Source organism: Phyllobates terribilis, unplaced genomic scaffold (assembly GCF_046119375.1).
Source record: "Phyllobates terribilis strain yellow unplaced genomic scaffold, ASM4611937v1 Scaffold_5__5_contigs__length_657084704, whole genome shotgun sequence".
In the NCBI taxonomy this organism is placed as follows: Eukaryota; Metazoa; Chordata; class Amphibia; order Anura; family Dendrobatidae; genus Phyllobates; species Phyllobates terribilis.
The window spans coordinates 411,175,798-411,200,043 of record NW_027362765.1 but is presented as its reverse complement, the minus strand read 5'-3'; the positions used below and the strand labels follow the sequence as shown (position 1 = coordinate 411,200,043).

The window sequence follows — 24,246 nt, the reverse complement described above, 5'->3', positions numbered from 1 at the left end:
TGTATCTAGCCAACCAGAAGTTGTTTAACAGTCGTGGTCGACATATGTAATTGTAGCCATAGGGTGCAGTCAGACAGACGTATACGTGGACTACAGTCTAAAGAGTGTCCGGCAGCTTCTCTGACCCGAGCCGGAGATCTGCGGCCAGTCCGAGTACAGTCAGCTTTATACGCCCGTCTGACTGCGCCGTAGACAAGTCGATCAGTATTATATGCCCACAGAACAATTGCTACTATGATTCGTTTATGCGCATTAAAGATAATTAATTATCGGTAGTACATCTCCTGTTTACAGACGACGATGTGCTGCCGATAATGATGATTTGAATGGCAACATGAACGATCCAATCCACCCGACAAATGTTTTGCTCATTAGTTGGTCGATTGCCAATTATGGGCTTGTCTAAATGAGCATTTAATCTGTGCACAGGGTAAAGACTGCAGTACATATTAAATGGTTGTCAGCCAAACGATGCTTCAGCCATTTATTCAGTTGACAGCATTTAAGCCGGCACTCGCTCATCATGGGGGCACTCGCTCATCATGGGGGCACTCGCTCATCATGGGGGCACTCGCTCATCATGGGGGCACTCGCTCATCATGGCTTTCCCTACGAGAAAGCCACCACCAGCAGACCTATCTACCAGAGGGTCTATCTTGGGAGAACAAAGTAATTGGCAGTCTGAAATCGGAGGTGCCCAATCTTCATTTCCACCGACGATCAGTTGGTACCCCATATACATTAGAGTACCAACCGAAACCACTGAAATCCAAAATTTACACTAAAACAGTGGTAGAAATGAGAGAAGCGGCACAGAACCTCTCCAGGAGACAGCGCACAGGCACACAGCTGTATTACAGCTACATGGTACAGCACCCAGATAGAAGCATGTGGAGGGGCCCACAAACCTAATTCCATATGGAGCATTTTACTGTCAGATATCTAAAGAAACCAACAGAAGAGTAAAATGTGCCATGCTAATAGGATGTTTTATTCAGAAACTATTCTCAAAAAAGCATTGCAGTGCCGCATACAGGCCCCATACAATGGTAAATGCAGCACCTATAGCATTGGGACTCCATGTGCCCTGCACGCAGGATTATCAGCACAAACTAAGATTTTTCCCATTTTTACTCCATTGAATTTAGTAGTTATGGCTAAAACACAGATCATTTTTCTTATCCATATCCATGTAATAATTATTCAACATTTGCCATTAAAATTTAGTTCCTGCACTTTTCCAATGGATATAAGCCATCAAATTACCTGCCAATCGCATACAACTGTATTCCATTCAGAACAAATGTACATCAAGGTACATGCAATTAGCGGGTTTCCATGGATATCAGTTGAAGCTAAATTGCCCATAAAAATTACCCACCTTCAGAGAGTTGCACCATTAATAATTGGGAACAAGTGTCTGATAAAATAAGTAATTTTATAAAAAGAGATAATATATTACATTATACATTTAAAGCTAAACAGATGCATATATTTTGCCGGAAATAATGGAAGTGAATGCAATAACAACACTCAACATGGAAAATATCCAACAAAGGAAGTTATAGCTAAAAATGGCTAGATGCCTGCTACATGTTCCACCATTCTCTTCAGAAATACAGTTGTGCTCAAAAGTATACATACCCCTGCAGAATTTTTCCTTTCTTGGCCTTGTTCCAGAGAATATGAATGATGACAAAAAAAACACCTTTCTCCACTCATGGTTATTGGTTGGGTGAAGCCATTTATTGTCAAACTACTGTGCTTTCTCTTTTTAAATATTAATGATAACCAAAAACATCCAAATGACCCTGATCAAAAGTTCACATACCCTGGTGATTTTGGCCTGATAACATGCTAAAAATTTGACACAAATGGGCTTGAATGGCTACTAAAGGTAACATCCTCACCTGTGACCTGTTTGCTTGTAATCAGTGTGTGTGCATAAAAGCTGAGTGAGTTTCTGGGATCCAGACAGAATCTTGCATCTTTCATCCCAGCCACTGACGAGGATTGTGAGTCATGGTGAAATCAAAAGAATTGTCAACGGATCTACGGGAAAAGGTAGTTGAACTGTATAACACAGGAAAGGGATACAAAAAGATATCCAAGAAATTGATAATGGAGCGTTCAAACTGTGATTAACAAATGGAAAATCAGGGGCGCTGTAAAAACCAAACCACGGTCAGGTAGACCAACAAATTTCAGCCACAACTGCCAGGAAAATTGGTCAGGATGCAAAGAAAAGCCCACAAATAACATCAGCTCAAATTCAGGAATCTCTGAAAACTAGCGGTGTGGCTGTTTCAAGATTCACAGTAAGGAGGCACTGGAAGAAAAATGGGCTGCATGGTAGAGTCGGCAGAAGAAAGCCATTACTGCACAAATTCCACAAAGTATCTCGCCTACAATACGCTAAACAGCACAGGGACAAGCCTCAAAACTTCTGGAACAAGGTAATTTGGAGTGATGAGACCTGAAATTGAACTTTTTGGCCACAACCATAAACGTTACATTTGGAGAGAGGTCAACAAGGCCTATGATGAAAGGAACACCATTCCTACAGTAAAGCAAGGAGGTGGATAGCTGATGTTTTGGGGATGTGTGAGCTACAAAGGCACAGGAAACTTGATAAAAGTTGAAGGAAAGATGAATGCAGCATGTTATCAGCAAATACTGAAGGCAAATTTGCACTCATCAGCCCGGAAGCTGTGCATGGGACGTACTTGGACGTTACAACATGACAACGATCCAAAACACAAGGCCAAGTTGACCTGTCATTGGCTACACCAGCACAAAGAAGGTTCTGGAGTGGCCATCTCAGTGTCCTGACCTCAATATCATTGAGCCACTCTGGGGAGATCTCAAGTGCGCAGTTCATGCTAGACAGCCAGGAATTTACAGGAACTGGAGGCTTTTTGCCAAGAAAAATAGGCAGCTTTACCATCTGAGAAAATAAAGAACCTTATCCACAACTACCACAGAAGACTTCAAGCTGTCATTGATGTTAGAGGGGGCAATACACGGTATTAAGAACTGGGGTATGTGAATTTTTGAGCAGGGTCATTTGGATGTTTTTGGTTGTCATTAAGATTTAAAAAGAGAAAACACAGTAGTTTGACAATAAATGGCTTCACCCAACCAATAACCATGAGTGAAGAAAAAGTTTTTTTTGTCATCATTCATATTCTCTGAAACAAGGCCAAGAAAGGAAAAATTCTGCCGGGGTATGTAAACTTTTGAGCACAACTGTATGTATGTATGCAAGTACATGACGAAGCGAGGGCAAAACGCGCGTAGGGGCGTGAGGACATGGGCAATACTCCTATACCTCCACTAGTAAGTACGGACATTTATCAGTTTGAAGCATTTATGTGTATGGGCTGCATAAGGACAGATACTAAGAGGGTATTTACCCCTCTAGGGTCACTATATTGGTCAGATAGGCCTGATGCTAGACATACAAATATGGACTCAATGAGGAACTGCTAGAAAAAACTTGTTTTGCACTATGCACTTGTCACTAACGTATATGGGATTGAGGAGCAGTGATTTGAGGCAACTATTTATAAAAATAATATATATCTTAATGTACCCTAATGATGTAATTTTGACCTGTCTGTACCTCAAACATGTCTGACTAGGAGTAAAATAACATTGGAGTTAGCAGTGTTCTCCCTGTGTAGCACTATGATGTCTTAATTGTGTAACAAATATTTAAACAAAGGAATAATTTTATGCTAAAAAAAAAACTCTGGTCACACGAGTTCTCTCATTTGCGGGGCTTTCATTTTTTTGACTTAGTCTAATATGTGGAGTTTAATATGATATCTTGAAAAGATAGATAGATACACAATTTTTGGAGAGGAGGATCAATGGTGGCATCCACACATCGACCTTTGGGCCAGATATATTGATGATATTTTGGTATATGAATGCCAGATTGATAATATAGCCTTCCTTGACTGGAGAATAAATAAGGAGAAGGATGGATTGATCAGTACATGTACATATCGCAAACCGACTGCAACAAATAGCCTTCTGAAGTGGGATAGCCACCATCCCGAGGCTCTAAAGCGTGCCATTCCAAAAAGCCAATTTTTACGTGTGAGGAGAGATTGCAGTAATATCGGCACCTTTAGAGAACAGGCCACAGATTTATACACTAGGTTCCATGAAAGGCGATATCCGTCCCAAGTCCTGGATAGATCCTATTCAGAGGCCTTGGGTAGGAGTAGAGGGTCACTTCTTGCCAATTCTAAAAAAGACAAACCCCAGGGAAAGGACACTCTGATTATCAAAGGTGCCTATTATTCTTAAATCAGAGAGGGTGTCTAGAATTCTTAGGAAACATTGGGGGATTTTGCTAGCAGATCCAAATGTCAAGGACCTAATCCCCCCCCCCCCCCCCCCCGTCCCGAGTATTACATACAGAAGGGGTAAATCTATTGGTGACCGCATGGTACATAGTCTGTATCAGAAACCAACTAAACCTGGTACTTGGCTAGAGAGAAAGCCTTGTGGATGTTACAGATGTGGCAGCTGTAGTAGGTGCGAGTGGATGAATGTTTGTAAAACCTTCACCAGCTCAACCACTGGTAGGCAATTTTCTTTGACAGATTTTGGGAACTGTAGGTCGACGGGGGTTGTGTATAAAGCGACATGTACTTGTCTAAAGGATTATGTGGGTAAAACCACTAGAGATAAGAGTGCGGGTGGGTGAGCATTTAGGAGACATTAGGAATAAGCATGACACCCCCATTGCAAGTCATACGAATGAGCTACATGGCGGACGACTCAAGGAAATATCATTTAATATGATTGAACGTACAAGACAAAAAACAAGGGGGGGGGGTGATCTGAATAAAATAATCCTCAGAAAAGAAACTGAATGGATTTTCAGATTAAAATCTGTGGCCCCTAAGGGGCTAAATGAGCAGCTTTCCTATACATGCTTCCTATAGAAGCCCCACTGCGCGTTTTCGCTCTACGCCTGTATATTTCTAGCCTGACACCTGTTTGGTTTACTTCCACCCATGTCCTGATATATGGGGATACACTGCTGAGAGGATGTCTTCTCTATACCTCCAAGTTGGAGGTTCCCCATTGGGGGAAGAATATATATATATATATATATATATATATATATATATATATATATATATATATATATATATATATATATATATATATATATATATATATATATATATATATTAAATCTACATATATCAATCTTTAATTTCCCTGAGTGGATCAAAAGATCTACTATCCCCTCCTCTCCTTTCTATTATTTTTATGATCTCCTTAGGGACTAGAACTTCCCTGGGCTGTAGTGAGTTTGTTATGTATATACATAAGTATACTTGATAAAGATACTATTCTCCTGTAATTGGATCATGAGGAGTTACTATTATCATAACTATTAAGCCAGGAATGATTGTAGGCGGGGAAGTCTTTTCTCTATCGTTGCAACATTGATGCGGATATCCCAGGGAGATGTGTGCACAGTAATCTCCTGCACCTCACCCTGGAACGCAAGTATGGAGACGTTCCCGGAAGTGACGGTGGGACGCAGGCGCGAACTAGTCGACCCCCTTTGCGGGTCATCGTGGAACGCAAACGTCATTTCCGGTCTAGAAAGCGATGCGTCCTGCTCGTTGACGACGCAACCTCTAGCGTCTTGGGTACTGGGCATGCGCAGACTCAATCTGCAGACAGGAGACAATACAGGATGAGGAGGACGGTATCAGAAGTAGGTGTACGAGATTCACGGGGCTATGATTGAGCACGATATTTTAATACAGCCGTGGCACATACTAGCATAGCCTGCCATATCCTTCATTGAGCGACATCTTCACTCATGATTTTCTGGAGTTCTGTACATTTGGCCTCCTGATGAACCTACAGGAAGGGGAAACGCATTGGGGTGATTTCCAAAATATGAGATAAGTTTGCCATTATGCTACATTCTCTATTTATCTATTAGAATAGTATGAAAAATGTATTAGAATAGGCAGTCACTCATTACCTGTTTATAACTCACATTATCAGGGTCTAGCAGGGAAAGTGAGGGACAGCCGCAGTTGAATGGGGGCGCCAGACTCGTATACTAGGCTGCCAACCTCCATGACAGGCAGTATCAGTTGAGGCTTTTTAAGATAGGGCAGTTTTAATTCTATATTGTATATGAATATTTATCATGTTTAAGACTTTACTGGCCCATGTGTGATTATCTATTTCCATTTTTGACTCAATGCTAAGTAGCCCCTAAGGGATATTTGGACGGATCTTGATATAATCATGAACCTTCTTACTTGCATATCACAGGGGTTTTTTGGTGTGTTTTAAAAGGAATCAGAATAAAAAAATTTTAGAGGTTTTTTCATGTTTACACATATTCTAGTTACCTCTATTTCAATAAAGTTTTTTGTACGTTTTATATGTACAAGGGCTTTTATGGTGATAAAATTAATACTTTGATTGTAGAAATCAGTCTTGCAGTTTGACAAATCCAGCATTGATATTTTTATGCAAATGAGCTGCAAGTGTTTCAGGGTGGGACATTGCACTTGCAGCAATCCTGCCCCTTGCAATTTGCTACCATCTTTTCAGAAAGCCATTAAACGGTATCAAACCACTGAGGACTATTTTTTTTAATCTTCTGGCTAACACTATACAAATATATATTTTTCCTGTAACACAAGAGGAGTTACTCTGAAAAGTAGAAATGTTGCAGCAAAAAAACATTTATAAACCTGCAATTTCTTTTTGCCAAATGCAGTAGTGAATGGTTACTTTGCACAGGATTAGAGAAAAGGATATTCACCACCCCAATCTGAATTTTTTTTATTTTTTTTTTTTTTTTTATGGGCTGTATCAGGTTTTGCAGCTCAGCCTTATTTAAAAACGCGGGACTCCTGACGGGTGGTGGAGACAAACTGCTCTGATCTCGGACAACCCCAGGACTATAAGGCAGAACTATAAGAAGAAGTTGTAGCAGCTGCAGAATACCTCCATAAAGAGTGAGCAAATAGTTTATTTTCAGAACTATCAAAAGGCAAAAGCACAGAGTAAGGAAGCCCTCAAAGAATATATCCCACCCCCCATGTTTACTTTACAGACACTACAGTGACATATGACAGTTCCTTAGGTGCAGCTGGCACTGCTGTTGCTCTTCCAATGCTGCCCAGAACAGAGATGTCCACAGGGGAAATTATACAGATATTATCTAGGTCACTTGTGTTCATTCTAATAGAATATGATTTAGCTTTTAACTGCCTCAGCGCTGCACTGACAACGTACCGCACTACTAACAGCATAACACATGAAAGTCATGTTGGATAGCGAAAAGTATGAGAGTAGGGCTAGACAAAGGGGTCAAACGTGGAACAGCTGAAGACCTATTTTCGTGTGTTGCACCCAAACCAGCAAGGGCAAAATAAAAAGCATAGTAGATATCAGTTGACAAAAAGCAGTTTAGGTGTTGAAATGCCATGACCTTTTACAATGCGGTGTAAGGGGAGGAGTGTAACATGGCCTAAAAGTCTCCTTACACAAGTATATCAGGCATGTGACTCTACACAAGGAGAATGGTTACCCCATAAACCTTAGTCAGAGGCCTCTCATACAGCCAAATTGGATCTCATGCTTTGCACTGAAGAGGGGCAACATTCCGAAACACGTGTCTGCAAAAAAAAGATTCTGGTGTGGCGTTTTTTGCCCCCTTAAGTCATGTGACGAGGCTTGTTAAAGGGTAGATATTGACTTTTAGGATTGCTACTTCCAATAGTGGCGCTAAAGTTTAAGTCCTCTTCTTCTCTGAAGAGACAATTTGCACTTTTATAATGCCATTTGTATGTAGGAAAGGAGGCTGTTTAGCGGCACCATGTGCAGTCGGTACCAAGTTCTGCCATGTGATGGCGATATTTTCACCAGAAGTTGTTACAATGAGAGAATAGGTTCTGAAAACACCTGATTGAGGTAGTAAAACATTTGGAGGTACACTAAGGGCTCTTTCACACGTCAGTGCCTCCGGTACGAGTGGTGACAGTTTCCACACGTACCGGAGACACTGACACTCGCAGGCTCATTCAAATTAACGGGCCTGTGCACATCCCAGTGTGGATTCACAGACCGTGTGTCCGTGCGCTCCACATGGAGACAAGTCAGTTTTTTTGCGGAAACACGGTCGGCAAAACGTACCACACGGATGACATTCGTGTGTCATCGGTGTGACACGTACCGGCGCCTGGGAATCAGCGGTGCAATTAGTGCTGTCCCCAAGCGCCGGGTGCTGAACGCTGCCCTCATGGTTCCCTGCCGGCGCTGTGATCAGCGCCAGCAGAGACCACCATGATGAGGGTAGTACTGTCTGATCCCGCAGTGTCCCCACCTGTAAAAATAAGAGTAAAATAACATTCATGTACTCGCCTGTCCTAGGTGTCCCCCGCTGTAATCCATGTGACCGCTGCTGCAGAGGAACCAGAGAGAATGAGCCGCTCCGGAGATGCGCTCAGTGAACGACAGGACACCGCACCCAAGCTTCAGCGCCGAAACCTCTTATTCTCCCCAGCTTTGCATGGATTACAGCAGAGGATACCTAGGGAGAGGAGAGCAGAGGTCTGCAGGAGCAGACTACTACTACCCTCATTATTGTCCCTGCTGGTGCTGATGGCAGCGCCAGCAAGGAACCATGATGAGGGCAGTGTTCAGCACCGGCGCTTGGGGACAGCACTAACTGTAGTGCTGGTTCCCAGGTGCCAGTCCGTGTGATCCAGATGCGACACACGTAACAAGGATATCTCCGGTACCAGAGATATGCGGACGTGTGAAACCAGCCTAAAGGTGATAAGCTGAAGCTAGAGACCTCTGCAGAGCGACCAAATTGAATGTGGCTTCTGAGTATCTATTTCTCAGCAATGGCTTATCAGATAACTATGGGGCTTTTTTTGTTTTTTTATTATTATTGTTGTTGTTGTTCTGCAAGTCATACAGCCATACCTCTAGGTCTATTTGTAAATTCGTTCTGACAGGTTCCCTTCAAAAAGCTTAGCCTGAAGTGCAGAGTTGCATGCCACCATTTTAAAAAGTGTACAGCAAAGTCTACGACCATCTAATGATTTGGTGCAGAGTGCAGGTGGTCACACATGCTCAGTCACAGCCAGGCTTCTGCTTAGCGACTCTGTTCACTCACAGCAGCCAATAGAAGAGATTTCCACCCTGCTGCCAGAGGGGGAAGGACACCGATTCTGACAAGAGCAGCACCAGAAGGAGAAATAAAAGCAAAGAATGAAAATAAATAAATAAATAAATCTTTGTATGTTAGAAACACTATTTCCAGCAGCTGTTTCCAAAGTAATAATCAAAAATTCCTCGGAAAACCCCATTAAAGTATTCTATCACTGTCACCTAACCAGGACTCCCTGCATTTACAATCAGTCAACTGCACCAGAATGAGTTGTATATCTCCCTAATGTATCAAACCTGTTTATCTATGACACAATCCTTTAAAATCATCCATGTGGGAAACAAAAAAAAAAAAAAAAAGTCTGGAGATGGAGTAGCTGGCTGTTTGAACTATCCAGATTGTGTCTTTCGGCCATGCTTCATTATGTTGCCACAGATTTTTTACACCTTTGTGTGTCAAGGGTGAGAATTCACAGGTACAGGATGCTCCAGTGCTGAACAAGCACACACCATCCATTAGATGATGGAAAGAAAAATCACAACTTTACAACAGCATTTTATTATGCATGTGTCAAGCAGCTGTCTGCTGCACATGACGCCTTTGCACTGGCAGTTTATTTTGTTACCTTGCTGGAGGAGAAGAGAAGTGTAAATAATATAAAGTGTAACTACAGAAAAACGTGCCTTTTAATACAGAGATTTGCTGTGATGAGGTCAGTCCTCCTTGGCTATAGATTACAAGAGAATTTGCACAATGTTAGATTAGGACTGGAACCCTCAAAGCCCTGTGTGCCTGTATTAGCTCATAAATCTGATATATTTAATTTAAAGTGCTTATCCAGGACTACATTATTTTTTTACTGTGGGCCTAAGAACTAACAGGCAAGTCACGTCGACAGAGCAGAGGCTTCTCTTCTGCTCCTCTGAAGGGGTATGACTGCCGCCATCATGCTGATTGACAGCCGGCTCCCTGCTGCCTAACCTTCGGGGAGCCAACAGTCAATCAGCATGACGTTGACAGTCGCGCCCAGTAGACAGAGCAGCTGGGAACATGAAGAACTGCTGTGTTGACAAGAAGCAGCAGAATCGCTGGCAGAGATCGGTGCTGGGCATGTAGATCGCAACTGTCAGTTCTTGGGCTCATGGGGAAAAAAATCCACAAATAAAATAGTCCTTTAAAAAGGGTTTGATACGCCTAATTTCAGGACAGCTCCCCTACCCAGGCAATGGACTTTCTGATTTCTGGTGCGCTCCTGCAAGATTAAGTCTTGGGGCAACATGTCATGTGACAGTCGTGTAATAAAAACCATCTGTGCAACTTGCTGTCGCGTGACTATTTTAGAGCTGTGATTTTGCATGGAAAAAAAATACGTTTAGAAAAGTCGCAGTCATATGTAACTTGCACTGAAGTCTATGGAAAGTGAGCTGCATGCAAATTTGGAGACCTATGCAACTGTGTCGCAGGTCAAATGTGACGCAGGGTAAGCACTCAAATTTATTTATAATTGCCTTTTATTAGCCCCACTATGACATTACTCGTAGCAAAGGAAAACAAAACAAAAAAATAAAAACACATTAGTAAATAATCCTGTTTGGTAAGATTTCATACATCACACTACATGGATACATCAAATGGAGTGCTGCATGTGGCCCGATTTGCCAAATCCACGGTTAGATGTGAATCTTAAAAACGGTTGTTGGAGACTTTAATATTGATAGCATATCCTTAGTATACAGTGGTGGCCAAAAGTATTGGCACCTCTGCAATTCTGTCAGATAATACTCAGTTTCTTCCTGAAAATGATTGCAATCACAAATTCTTTGGTATTATTATCTCCATTTAATTTGCTTGCAAGGAAAAAACACAAAAGAGAATGAAGCAAAAATCAAATCATTGATCATTTCACACAAAACTCCAAAAAAAGGGCCAGACAAAAGTATTGGCACCCTCAGCCTAATACTTGGTTGCACAACCTTTAGCCAAAATAACTGCGAACAACCGCTTCCGGTAACCATCAATGAGTTTCTTACAATGCTCTGCTGGAATTGTAGACCATTCTTCTTTGGCAAACTGCTCCAGGTCCCTGATATTTGAAGGTTGCCTTCTCCAAACTGCCATTTTGAGATCTCTCCACAGGTGTTCTATGGGATTCAGGTCTGGACTCATTGCTGGCCACCTTAGAAGTCTCCAGTTTCTCTCAAACCATTTTATAGTGCTTTTCGAAGTGTGTTTTGGGTCATTGTCCTGCTGGAAGACCCATGACCTCTGAGGGAGACCCAGCTTTCTCACACTGGGACCTACATTATGCTGCAAAATTTGTTGGTAGTCTTCAGACTTCATAATGCCATGCACACGGTCAAGCAGTCCAGTGCCAGAGGCAGCAAAGCAACCCCAAAACATCAGGGAACCTCCGCCATGTTTGACTGTAGGGACCGTGTTCTTTTCTTTGAATGCCTCTTTTTTTTTCCTGTACACTATGTTGATGCTTTTTCCCAAAAAGCTCTACTTTTGTCTCATCTGTTCAGAGAGCATTCTTCCAAAACGTTTTAGGCTTTCTCAGGTAAGTTTTGGCAAACTCCAGCCTGGCTTTTTTATGTCTCGGGGTAAGAAGTGGGGTCTTCCTGGGTATCCTACCATACAGTCCCTTTTCATTCAGACGCCGACGGATAGTATGGGTTGAGACTGTTGTTCCCTCGGACTGCAGGGCAGCTTGAACTTGTTTGGATGTTAGTCGAGGTTCTTTATCCACCATCCGCACAATCTTGCGTTGAAATCTCTCGTCAATTTTTCTTTTCCGTCCACATCTAGGGAGGTTAGCCACAGTGCCATGGGCTTTAAACTTCTTGATGACACTGCGCACGGAAGACACAGGAACATTCAGGTCTTTGGAGATGGACTTGTAGCCTTCAGATTGCTCATGCTTCCTCACAATTTGGTTTCTCAAGGCCTCAGACAGTTCTTTGGTCTTCTTTCTTTTCTCCATGCTCAATGTGGTACACACAAGGACACAGGACAGAGGTTGAGTCAACTTTAATCCATGTTAACTGGCTGCAAGTGTGATTTAGTTATTGCCAACACCTGTTAGGTGCCACAGGTAAGTTACAGGTGCTGTTAATTACACGATTTTTAAAAATCATGTGATGCTTCTCTAACAGTGCCAATACTTTTGTCCACCCCCTTTTTTAGGTTTGGTGTGGAATTGTATCCAATTTGGCTTTAGGACAATTCTTTTTGTGTTTTTTTCATTGAAGACAAGTTAAATGAAGATAATACCAAAGAATTTGTGATTGCAATCATTTTCAGGAAGAAACTGAGTATTATCTGACAGAATTGCAGGGGTGCCAATACTTTTGGCCACCACTGTAGGTCATCCATGTCTGATCAGTGGGAATGTGACACCCGCCAATCAGCCGTTCCCGATGTCGGCTGGAACTACTCCGTTACGGAGCAGCACAGCTCCGTTAACGGAATAGTGGCTCCAGCAGGGTACTGCACATCCAGCTTCCATTGATTTGAATAGGGGGCGGATATGCAGTAACCAGGTGCGGCTACTATACAGTGACAGAGTTGAGCTCGCAGCTCCATAACTGAACATTTCCAGCCGCAGTCTACAGTAGGGACAGCTGATCGGCGGGAAGGTGGGGTGCCACATCCCTTATGATCAGACATTGATGACTTATCCTAAAAGGTAGCCCATCAGTGTTGGCTCTTAAAAGGAGTTTTCCAAGACTAACAGGTAACCACAAAGTACCTTCACCACGTGGCCCCCATACAAGTATGTTCTGCTTTCAAATAACACATGTAAAACGCCATAGAATAAATGGCGCTATAATAAAAAAATAAAAAGTTTTTTTTTTTTTAAAACACACACCTAAACAGTTAAAAAGAACAGTTTTAAACTCATGTGCACCACCACAAAGTCACTTGTAGGCTAATCTTAGAAATTTCTTCCCCTAAAAATAACGGTAAAATGACAGCAGATTAAAATTCTTCTAAAAGTATTCACATCATTATTTTAAACCTGGACAATTTCATCAACACAGAAAGAAGAGTATTAGGGGCTTCTCTCCAGTTATAGCAGAACAAGGAAATAAGTAATAGGGACATACAGTGGGTACGGAAAGTATTCAGACCCCTTTACATTTGTCACTCTTTGTTTCATTGAAGCCATTTGGTAAATTCTAAAAAGTTCATTTTTTTCTCATTAAAGTACACTCTGCACCTCATCTTGACTGAAAAAAACAGAAATGTAAAAATTTTGCAAATTTATTAAAAAAAGAAATACTGAAATATCACATGGTCATAAGTATTCAGACGCTTTGCTCAGTATTGAGTAGAAGCCCCCTTTTGAGCTAGTACAGCCATGAGTCTTCTTGGGAATGATGCAACAAGTTTTTCACAGCTGGATTTGGGGATCCTCTGCTATTCTGCCTTGCAGATCCTCTCCAGTTCTGTCAGGTTGGATGGTGAATGTTGGTGGACAGCCATTTTCAGGTCTCTCCAGAGATGCTCAATTAGGTTTAGGTCAGGGCTCTGGCTGGGCCAGTCAAGAATGGTCACAGAGTTGTTCTGAAGCCACTCCTTTGTTATTTTAGCTGTGTGCTTAGGGTCATTGTCTTGTTGGAAGGTGAACCTTCAGCCAAGTCTGAGGTCCAGAGCACTCTGGAAGAGGTTTTCATCCAGGATATCTCTGTCTTGGCCGCATTCATGTTTCCTTCAATTGCAACCAGTCGTCCTGTCCCTGCAGCTGAAAAACACCCCCATAGCATGATGCTGCCACCACCATGTTTCACTGTTGGGATTGTATTGGGCAGGTGATGAGCAGTGCCTGGCTTTCACACATACCGCTTAGAATTATCACCAAAAAGTTCTATATTTGTCTCATCAGACCAGAGAATCTTATTTCTCATAGTCTGGGAGTCCTTTGTGTGTTTTTGAGCAAATTTTATGCGGGCTTTCATATGCTTCATTTTTTTTTTTCTCCAGGATTTTGTGCCCTGCATGGTTTGTTGGAAAATAGAGCATGTCACTTTCAGCGTTTTTGTCACCCATTGGAAGTAATGGGTGGTGAAAAAAAGAACGCTTAAAAAAAAAAAAAAAAAAAAAAAAAAAAAAAGCACCAAAAACGCAGGTGTCAGTTTTTTTCAGCGTTTTTTGTGCCAAAACCAGAATGAGATTTTTATTTTTTTTTTTTTTTTTTTCCACTGAACTTTATATACATGCATATAGAAGACAAAAGAACAGTGAAAAAAATGCAGCAAAAAGGCATAAAAAAATAAGCAAAAACACAAAAGAAATCCTGAAAATCCTCCTGGCAAGAGATCAGGTTTTGCTGCAGAAAAAAAACAAAAAACACTGAAAAAAACATAATGCGTGAACATAGCCTAAGTAGCCTATACAAGGTGGATCAAGAAATCTGGTGACAGATTCGCTTTTATGTGACCTCTATATCCATCCACAAATAGGCTATGAAAAAAAAGTCGCTTTTCAGAAAGGAAAAAGAAAAAAAAAAAGAAAAGAAGAAGAAGCGCAGTGTGTGGGACAATGTAAAGCCAATTTTTGCCAGTTGTACCACAGTCACATTTCTGAACCAGTATCAGAGACAAAAGTCCCTGCGGCCGACAGAAGAACCAAACTGACAGCATCATAAGGATCACAAATAACCCAGCGGTCAGGCTGGGACTTGCATCTGTAATACCGCCGCTAAAGCATGCCTACGCTTGTCTGAAACTGGCCTGATGGCGAATTTTAGTAATTAAAATGAGAAACGCTGTATAAGATATCGCTATAATCCACGGGGAGCTGATCATATGTCTGCTTGATGCCGAAGTCTCTAACATATGATCTAGGGATCTCTTACATTTATTCATAAGTGAGGGGCGCAGAGTATGAAGTACGACACCTCCTACGTACAGTTTATTAATAAGAGCATTACATTTTACTGCAATCTCCTACATTCACGACTAGCCCAATAATTACAGCATCTCCCTTACCAATCTGCAATCATAAAAGTGCAAAAAGATAAATCCATTATAAAAAAAGAAATGCAACAGGCAAAATAGACACAATAGTTACCAGCCAGATCTCATCAGTTATCTACGTAGAGGAGCTTGGCCATAGACTGTATATACTAAATAAGTCCAATTATAGGACCACAGATATTGCTGACTGGATCCGACATGTAGGACAAAACTGAAGCACACCATTGACGGTGATGATGGTAGCATTACAGTACACGACATGATGATATGTTGGCGCTATATAAAATTATTATTATCATTGATGCAACTTTTCCAGCCTGAAGTTCAATGGAAGTTTCACATGACTGTGGCTTTGGTGTCGAACGGGTGCAGTTGGGATGCGACCAAAGTAGTTATGCAGCCGTTGTCTTGGGGCAGAAGGGTAAATTGTAAAATCTCATAGGACAGCCGGTCATCCAAAAATAATGCTCCAACTCCTAGGGTTGCACTACAGAATTTCATTAAGTTGCCTTTTATATTGCAATATAGAAACTTTCTAAATCAATATTTTAGATGTCACTATCCAACTTCAGGTTTCAAAAATACGGTTGTCAATTATAACAGTTCAGTAAATCCATGGAATTACCTGTCCTACACCGCGAATATTAGCCGAAATTCTATTATTCAGTGGTGACTATAAGGGTATGTGCCCGCAATGAGTTTTTTTCTCGCTGCGTCAAAAGCACAGCGTTTTATAGTACACGCACAGAGGATGGGATTTAGAGAAATCTCGTGTCCGCTGTGTTTTTTTACTCCGTGTATAATGACTGACCTGCGGTGCGTTTTTCCAAGCCGCAGCATGTTAATTTCTCTTGTGGGTACGCTGAGTCTTCTGTGCGGATTTTCCCCATAGACTTGCACTAGATGCGGAAAATCCACAGGTAAAAGACACACATGCGTTTTACCGGCAGAAATGCACTATAAAGGCATGTAATCCACACCTAATGTCGTCAATACCAGGAAGCTTCAAAAAACAAAATCTTTTATTTAAAAGGATGACTAACAAAACGCAGTGTCAAAAAACACGATAAAATGTTTTTTTGCAGCGTTTTTTGATGCATTTTTTATGCAAATTTTCAGCTGAGTTTTACAGTACCAGCAAAGTCTACAAGATTCAAGAAATCTCATGCACACAATGTTTTTTGTTTAGGATTTTATGATTTGCATGTGTTTTTTGCAAAATAGAGCATGCCACGTCTTTCAGCGTTTTTTTGTGCCTAAACCAGAAAGACTTTTTTTTTTTTTTTTTTTTTTTTCCCCCCCACTGAACTTTATACATGCATAACAGACAAAAGGACAAGGGGGAAAAAAAAAAATGATGAAAAATATGCACAAAAACAAACAGCAACAAAAATCCTGAACAACCTCCTGGCAAGAGATCAGGTTTTTTTCTGCAGCTAAACCTGATGTGTGAACATATCCTAAAAAAGAAAAAAAAACATCCGGGCATCTCGTGTGTTCATATTGACTTGTATTGTAACGTACAGAGCATCTTCTGAGCGGAAAACACCAAAAGAATGGACATATTTATAACCGCTTGGTGTTTTTAGAAACCTGAAGAGGTTAAGAAGCGTTCGAACGCCTGAACATATGTGTAACAAGCCATTTTATCCATTCAGTTGAATTTTTTTTTTTTTTCGTGTGGGGAGGTGGAGAGGTTTATAAGCGTCAAAAGAAATCATGTGCACATAGCCAAACAATGGGTTCTGGTAATAAAAAAAAAAAAAAAAAAAAAAAAAATTGTAGCTTTCAAACTCTTCAAAAAAAACAACTCCGTTTTGCGTTCTGATAATGACTGTAAATGTTATTTCAAATAAATATTTTCTGTGGATTTATAAGTCACAGGTAAACAGAATAATTCCACACATATACTAGCCTTCTCCAGTTTTAGAGGCGTCATGGGTTAAAACATCAGATACATTACATTAGAAGGATACAATCCAGCAGCAAAGTGGTTACAGTATTTCCAGAGGCCAAGATGAGCCTCACCAAGTGCATATGAGCGTTAACCCCTTGTGCAAGCCCCCTAACACTCGCTGCTCATTTTTAGTCCTTTCCATCTAGCAAAAGTGACTGCAGACAACTGACGGGGAGAGTCTGTGTTCAGTCTACACCACAAAATTCAAAGAAACATCTCCGCTCAACCAAACGCTTCTTCCGCAACGTGGGAGGCAAAAGACCGAGTACAGTTCAGTCCCATCTTTTAAAAAGTAAAAGTGCAAAAGATTCACTGGCTGTAAGAAAGTAATAGCTGCTCTAGTAACTGAGCTATGGAGACATACCAGGGATTGCTACATAATAAGAACTATGGGACGGCACATGCGCTCCACCACTCCATTCATTTTCTATGGGACGGCACATGCGCTCCACCACTCCATTCATTTTCTATGGGACGGCACATGCGCTCCACCACTCCATTCATTTTCTATGGGACGGCACATGCGCTCCACCACTCCATTCATTTTCTATGGGACGGCACATGCGCTCCACCACTCCATTCATTTTCTATGGGACGGCACATGCGCTCCACCACTCCATTCATTTTCTATGGGACGGCACATGCGCTCCACCACTCCATTCATTTTCTATGGGACGGCACATGCGCTCCACCACTCCATTCATTTTCTATGGGACGGCACATGCGCTCCACCACTCCATTCATTTTCTATGGGACGGCACATGCGCTCCACCACTCCATTCATTTTCTATGGGACGGCACATGCGCTCCACCACTCCATTCATTTTCTATGGGACGGCACATGCGCTCCACCACTCCATTCATTTTCTATGGGACGGCACATGCGCTCCACCACTCCATTCATTTTCTATGGGACGGCACATGCGCTCCACCACTCCATTCATTTTCTATGGGACGGCACATGCGCTCCACCACTCCATTCATTTTCTATGGGACGGCACATGCGCTCCACCACTCCATTCATTTTCTATGGGACGGCACATGCGCTCCACCACTCCATTCATTTTCTATGGGACGGCACATGCGCTCCACCACTCCATTCATTTTCTATGGGACGGCACATGCGCTCCACCACTCCATTCATTTTCTATGGGACGGCACATGCGCTCCACCACTCCATTCATTTTCTATGGGACGGCACACGCGCTCCACCACTCCATTCATTTTCTATGGGACGGCACACGCGCTCCACCACTCCATTCATTTTCTATGGGACGGCACACGCGCTCCACCACTCCATTCATTTTCTATGGGACGGCACACGCGCTCCACCACTCCATTCATTTTCTATGGGACGGCACACGCGCTCCACCACTCCATTCATTTTCTATGGGACGGCACACGCGCTCCACCACTCCATTCATTTTCTATGGGACGGCACATGCGCTCCACCACTCCATTCATTCTCTTTGGGACAGCACATGCGCACCACCACTCCATGTAGGTTTTGCAGCAGGGAACTTGTGCACAGGCGCTGGGAAGAAAGCGTAACTCACCGGCGCTTGCGCACAAGTTCCCTGGTGCACAACACTACACTGACAGCAGGGAGAAGCGCGCCGTCCGTACAGAGGAAACAGCGCAGGATCCAGCCTGGAACTGCACCTCACAGGGCCCTGTGACGTGCAGCGGAGGTGGGGTCAGTATGAAAATAGGGCTAGTAGGCGGGCGTTTCTTGGCGTCCAGGGGACGCGAAGCTTAGCAGAAATTATTTAATAAAAAGCTATTACACAGCAACCAGACCGCTAATATGGGCCATACAGGTAAGTATCGATTCACATTTCTATCACCTGTGTGCCCATATTAGCGGTCTTAAAAGTCCCAGGGAGTGACAGATTCCCTTTAAAAGTTATTACCTAAGCAAAGGAAAGGGTACAAGCTTGTATATCTTTGAGTCTGATTGCTAGGACCTCTATTGACCCAGAGAATGGGGCTCAGAAGCATTCATTCATTCTCAATAGGCATATCAGATAGCTGGAAGCTGTGTTTCCTCATCTCTTGCCGTCCCATAGAGAACGGATGGAGTGGTAGGGCGCATGTGCCGTCACAGCTACATTCTAACAGGACAATTCAGATCTTTTTCATACATGGGAATAACTATTTAGAAACTTCTATTGTGGGAAAACTCCTTAATCTACAGGTCTGATCATTGGAGATGCCACTGACTACTAAGACAGGGGTCCAGAGCTCCACTTTCCTTCTCTCCGCAGGACAGCACTGAGGAGCTTGGATAGAGCAGTTTTTGAGCATGCACCATCTATAGGGTTGGGGATAACCAAGAAGTGGCCGTCTCCATCAGCTTCACAGACACTGAATGGAGTGACAGGGTGAAGGCTCTACCACTGCTCTATCCAAACTCATCACAGCGAGAAGGAAAGAGGTGGCCAGGAACCCTCGTGAGTGGTGGCTGTTCCAAAGATCAGACATTTATCAGTTTTGTTGTCACGTAATAAATCTTTATTGTTGGAAAGCCTCTTTAATAACTGACCATAATACCATAAACATTGTGATTTTTTTTTCTGGGAAGGAGGCATACACAAAATGTTTTCCCCACAAAAATTACTTGAAATATGGCAAATACAAGTTACCACCGTCAGAAGACCATAGGTAACATGGGTAAGCTTCCCAACAATCAAAAGTATAAATGTCACAGTTATCATTAAAAATCAGACAACTGCTTGGATGTTGATTCAGCTCACATCACGTTTTACCCCTCATGACAGCGGCTCCATCTGGGATTTATATTTGAAGTCCTAAAAAAGCAGATTAGGACGTTAGCGTTGATGGGGTCATTGACTATAATGTTGTAGACAGTCACTGTGTCAACCATCACTTTTGGTAGAATTCCCCACGTTTTGGTGTCCACCTAAAAATAGGCAGATAATTTTTGGTAGTATGTCCAACAGCACACAAAAACCGTCTGCATCATTAAAGTCAATCACCCCGACAGCGTCAAAAGTCTGAATCCGGTTATTCAGGGCGTCAGACCCATAGTGTATAAAACGTGATGTGAACATAGCTTAATGGTGCATTTGGACATCAATGCACCGAAGGCCACATTCAGACGTCTGTGCTGCATCCATTTGTTTTTCGCAGATACAACACGAACCCCATTATAATCTACGCACTGTATTGCATTTATTGTATATTCACACGTATGTGTTTGGGCAAACAAAACGTGCCAATTCAAGTCTATGGGTCCATGAAAAGCACACGGATGGCATCCTTGTACAATCCATATTTAATTCTGCAAAGTATAGAAGAATCTTTGCAATTTATTTATCCATTCGTGATAAACACTGGATGACACCGGTAGGATTTTTTTCAGGTATGTGTTTAAAGGGAGCGCTGATCATCTTAGCCGATAGCCGCTCATTTACCGGCTTGACACGCAAGCCTACGAGTATTGGTGGAAACAGAATGATCGCCAATACGATGGTTCTGTCCCATATACAGTATATGTTATTGCCAGCATATGTTTGGTTTACACGCTGTCGATAATTAGCATTTTTAAGTTAGTATGAAAAATCTGATCACTAGGCGAACGAGCAGTTTACTCATTCGACAGGTGAGCACTGGCATGTTTACACGGGCCAGTAGTCATGAACGAGCCTTCTTACAGACACTTTCATCGGTTATTAAACACAACATAAAAGGACTATATACTGAGGTCAATTATTGAATGTTCATACAATCGCTCCTTCTTGATCACTGCCCTGTGTAAAAAAAGAGGCATCCAGTGAGCGGACATACAATCATCATCAGAAGCACAACCCCGTGCAAACCTGCTATATGGCGGCAAAAGATTATTCTTCCGCACACACAGATGTTGATCGCTTCTTGTAAATGGAAGCTAATGAGCAACAGTTCACTTGACATATTTTTGATTGGCGAATGGGTCAGGCAGATCTGTACTTGTTCACACATAGCATTTATTTATTTATTTTTTTAACATAAAAGCTACGTTTTACAGTAACATGCATAAGAGCTAAAAGCTCAACTTCTGAGTCTGTGATGTGTTTAGAAAATGACAATGTTGCAAAACATAAGATGTACAGAAACGAATAGAAACAAAACACAGGATGGCCACCATGAATCACAGGCTCCAGCAGCCACAGACACCAGGGTCAACCAATATCACAATCTCTTCCGTACATATGTCAGAAATACAATCACATGGTCGCCATATCTTTTTTCCCCGTCCTTCACAGAGCAGTTAAGCAGTCCCATGCAAAGTGCAAATTATAACTTTATGCTATTCTGGTGAATGGGTGTGAAAATTAGGAATCATTCAAACGTCCACTTCTCACAAATGGAACACGGATCTGTTATAGTCTATGGCGCAGTTCACATGACCATTTTATTTTGTGGACAGAGGGCACACCAAAATATTATATATATATATATATATATATATATATATATATATATATATATATATTCACTAACCCTGTCCTCTTTCATCCGAGTGACAGATACAACTCATCCATTTGATCCATGGCTCTATATAAATAAAATAAAAAAATCACATGGATGCCATCAGTATGTTATAAATGGACTAAGGACCAAATTTCCATCCTTCTTGGGCTGTGTACATTTTCGTAGTAAGAAGTCGGGCGCACTCGAATGACACATGGATGGCACCGCTGCGCTGAACTCAAGTTTATGTTCACAAGTCAATTTATCTGAATAGGCAAGTTTGATCCATGACACTAAGTAAAAACCCCAGACGCCATAACGGGCAGAAGAGCCCCAGACGCCATAACGGGCATACGTTCTGTGAAAAACAGATGTCTGAACAAGGCCTTATAGAAAGATGCCCAACTTCACCAGTGACAGGTGTGAACACTCACTAATTATATATACCACAACTTACAAAGCAAACAGATGGAGCCCCCTGAACACCACACCGGGGTCGGGCCACAGTGATGGCTCAGTCTGTGCACTTGTCGCAGCTCTGACACTTTATAAACATTTACACAAAGTGTAAACAACAACAACAAAAAAGGTCTGAAAATAGCTGCTGTCATGTGCGACATTTCCACTTGTTATGAGACATTTGTGCAGATCGTCAGCAGCGGTCCCATGGAGTTCTATCATGAGACACTTCACCCATAGGAGACATTTGCAGCCAGAGCCTGTCAATCAGTGAGGACAGCGCATGAGAGGAGTTGTACTACTACTACTCACATCATCGAACAAAGTGCCGACGTTGGCTGTGACCAGCAGGATCCCGGTGCCCGGGGCAGCCGCTTTCCCCGCCATACTGTTCCAGGATCAGCCTCCACCGGGAGCAGCGCAGAGCATGAAAGGAATCAGCGGCGGCAGGAGAGGGGGAGAGCGCTCCGACGTCTCCGCTCCGTGCGGCAGCGGCAGGCAACCCCGGCGCTCAGGGACGGCTCCTGGACATCCCCCGGCCCCTCCAGCGCCTCTAGATCCGGCAGCTGCCTGCAGCACATGAAGCCATGCCCGGCCGAGCCTGCTGCACAACTTCCCGCGGCTGCAAGTTTGTGTCTCCGGGAGGGGCGGCTCCGGCGGCAGCGGCTGTACCGAGCGTGCGGCTCCGGCTCCTACTGCCCTCAGCTCCGCTCCTCTACAGCAGAGCCGCCGGGACTAAGCGACCGACAGGGGCAGGGGGCGGAGATAGGAGGAGGAGCCAAGGGACGTCACTACAGAGGGCAATCCCCTGATCTCTTAAAGGGGAAGTGTCCACTTGACACCTGCAATCAGCGCCTCTCTAGCAGGACCTGCTGGGGGTAGTAGTCACTGCTCTATACACATTGGAACTTGCATGTATTCAGAATGTCAGATACCTTATCTGGACAAAAGTATTGGCATACAGTCTTAAAGAAATTGTTCACTTCTGGTGACAATTTTTTTTACTTGAATAAGTGTATTTTGGGTTTAAAATCATTTTAGCAATTCGATTTCATTAAAAATGTCGCAATATTTGGCTTTTACAGGCTCTTTGTTTCCGGACAGGTTCAATTTTGATGACGTCATAAATCAGTGGAGAGAAACAATCTCTCCCATTAGACTTCAGAATGAGCTCACTGACCGCTTCTCTGTGAACTCATTCTGCAGCCAGCAGTGGACAGTGTAAAACGGAGGCTGAAGAAGGCAAATGTGCAAAAGTTGTAATGAAACACAACTCCAGAAAGAGTTTGACCCAAAAACCCAAAAATGCAACATATTTAAGAAAAAATAAAATTCAGTCCTATCGACCCCCAGTGCATAACATCCAGCCCCTCGCCCCGGGTATATAACATCCAGCCCCTCACCCCGGGTGTATAACATCCAGCCCCTCGCCCCGGGTGTATAACATCCAGCCCCTCGCCCCGGGTGTATAACATCCAGCCCCTCGCCCCGGGTGTATAACATCCAGCCCCTCGCCCCGGGTGTATAACATCCAGCCCCTCGCCCCGGGTATATAACATCCAGCCCCTCGCCCCGGGTATATAACATCCAGCCCCTCGCTCCGGGTGTATAACATCCAGCCCCTCGCCCCGGGTGTATAACATCCAGCCCCTCGCCCCCGGTGTATAACATCCAGCCCCTCGCCCCGGGTATATAACATCCAGCCCCTCGCCCCGGGTGTATAACATCCAGCCCCTCGCCCCGGGTGTATAACATCCAGCCCCTCGCCCCGGGTATATAACATCCAGCCCCTCGCCCCGGGTGTATAACATCCAGCCCCTCGCCCCGGGTGTATAACATCCAGCCCCTCGCCCCGGGTGTATAACATCCAGCCCCTCACCCCGGGTGTATAACATCCAGCCCCTCACCCCGGGTGTATAACATCCAGCCCCTCGCCCCGGGTGTATAACATCCAGCCCCTCACCCCGGGTGTATAACATCCAGCCCCTCACCCCGGGTGTATAACATCCAGCCCCTCGCCCCCGGTGTATAACATCCAGCCCCTCACCCCGGGTGTATAACATCCAGCCCCTCGCCCCGGGTGTATAACATCCAGCCCCTCACCCCGGGTTTATAACATCCAGCCCCTCACCCCGGCTGTATAACATCCAGCCCCTCACCCCGGGTGTATAACATCCAGCCCT

At 43.2% G+C, this 24,246-nt stretch overlaps 1 protein-coding gene across 3 annotated transcripts in view; it reads right to left on the bottom strand.

The window, feature by feature from the left end:
• Positions 1 to 22,837, bottom strand: part of INPP5A (inositol polyphosphate-5-phosphatase A) — a 452,670-nt gene extending 429,833 nt beyond the window's left edge. For all 3 annotated transcript variants that reach the window (XM_073685121.1, XM_073685120.1, XM_073685122.1), the window contains exon 1: positions 22,376 to 22,837. In XM_073685121.1, coding sequence (XP_073541222.1) covers positions 22,376 to 22,450 — 75 coding nt within the window. In that variant the 5' untranslated portion in view covers positions 22,451 to 22,837. The remainder of the gene's footprint in view (positions 1 to 22,375) is intronic.
• Between the last annotated feature and the right edge of the window lie 1,409 nt (positions 22,838 to 24,246).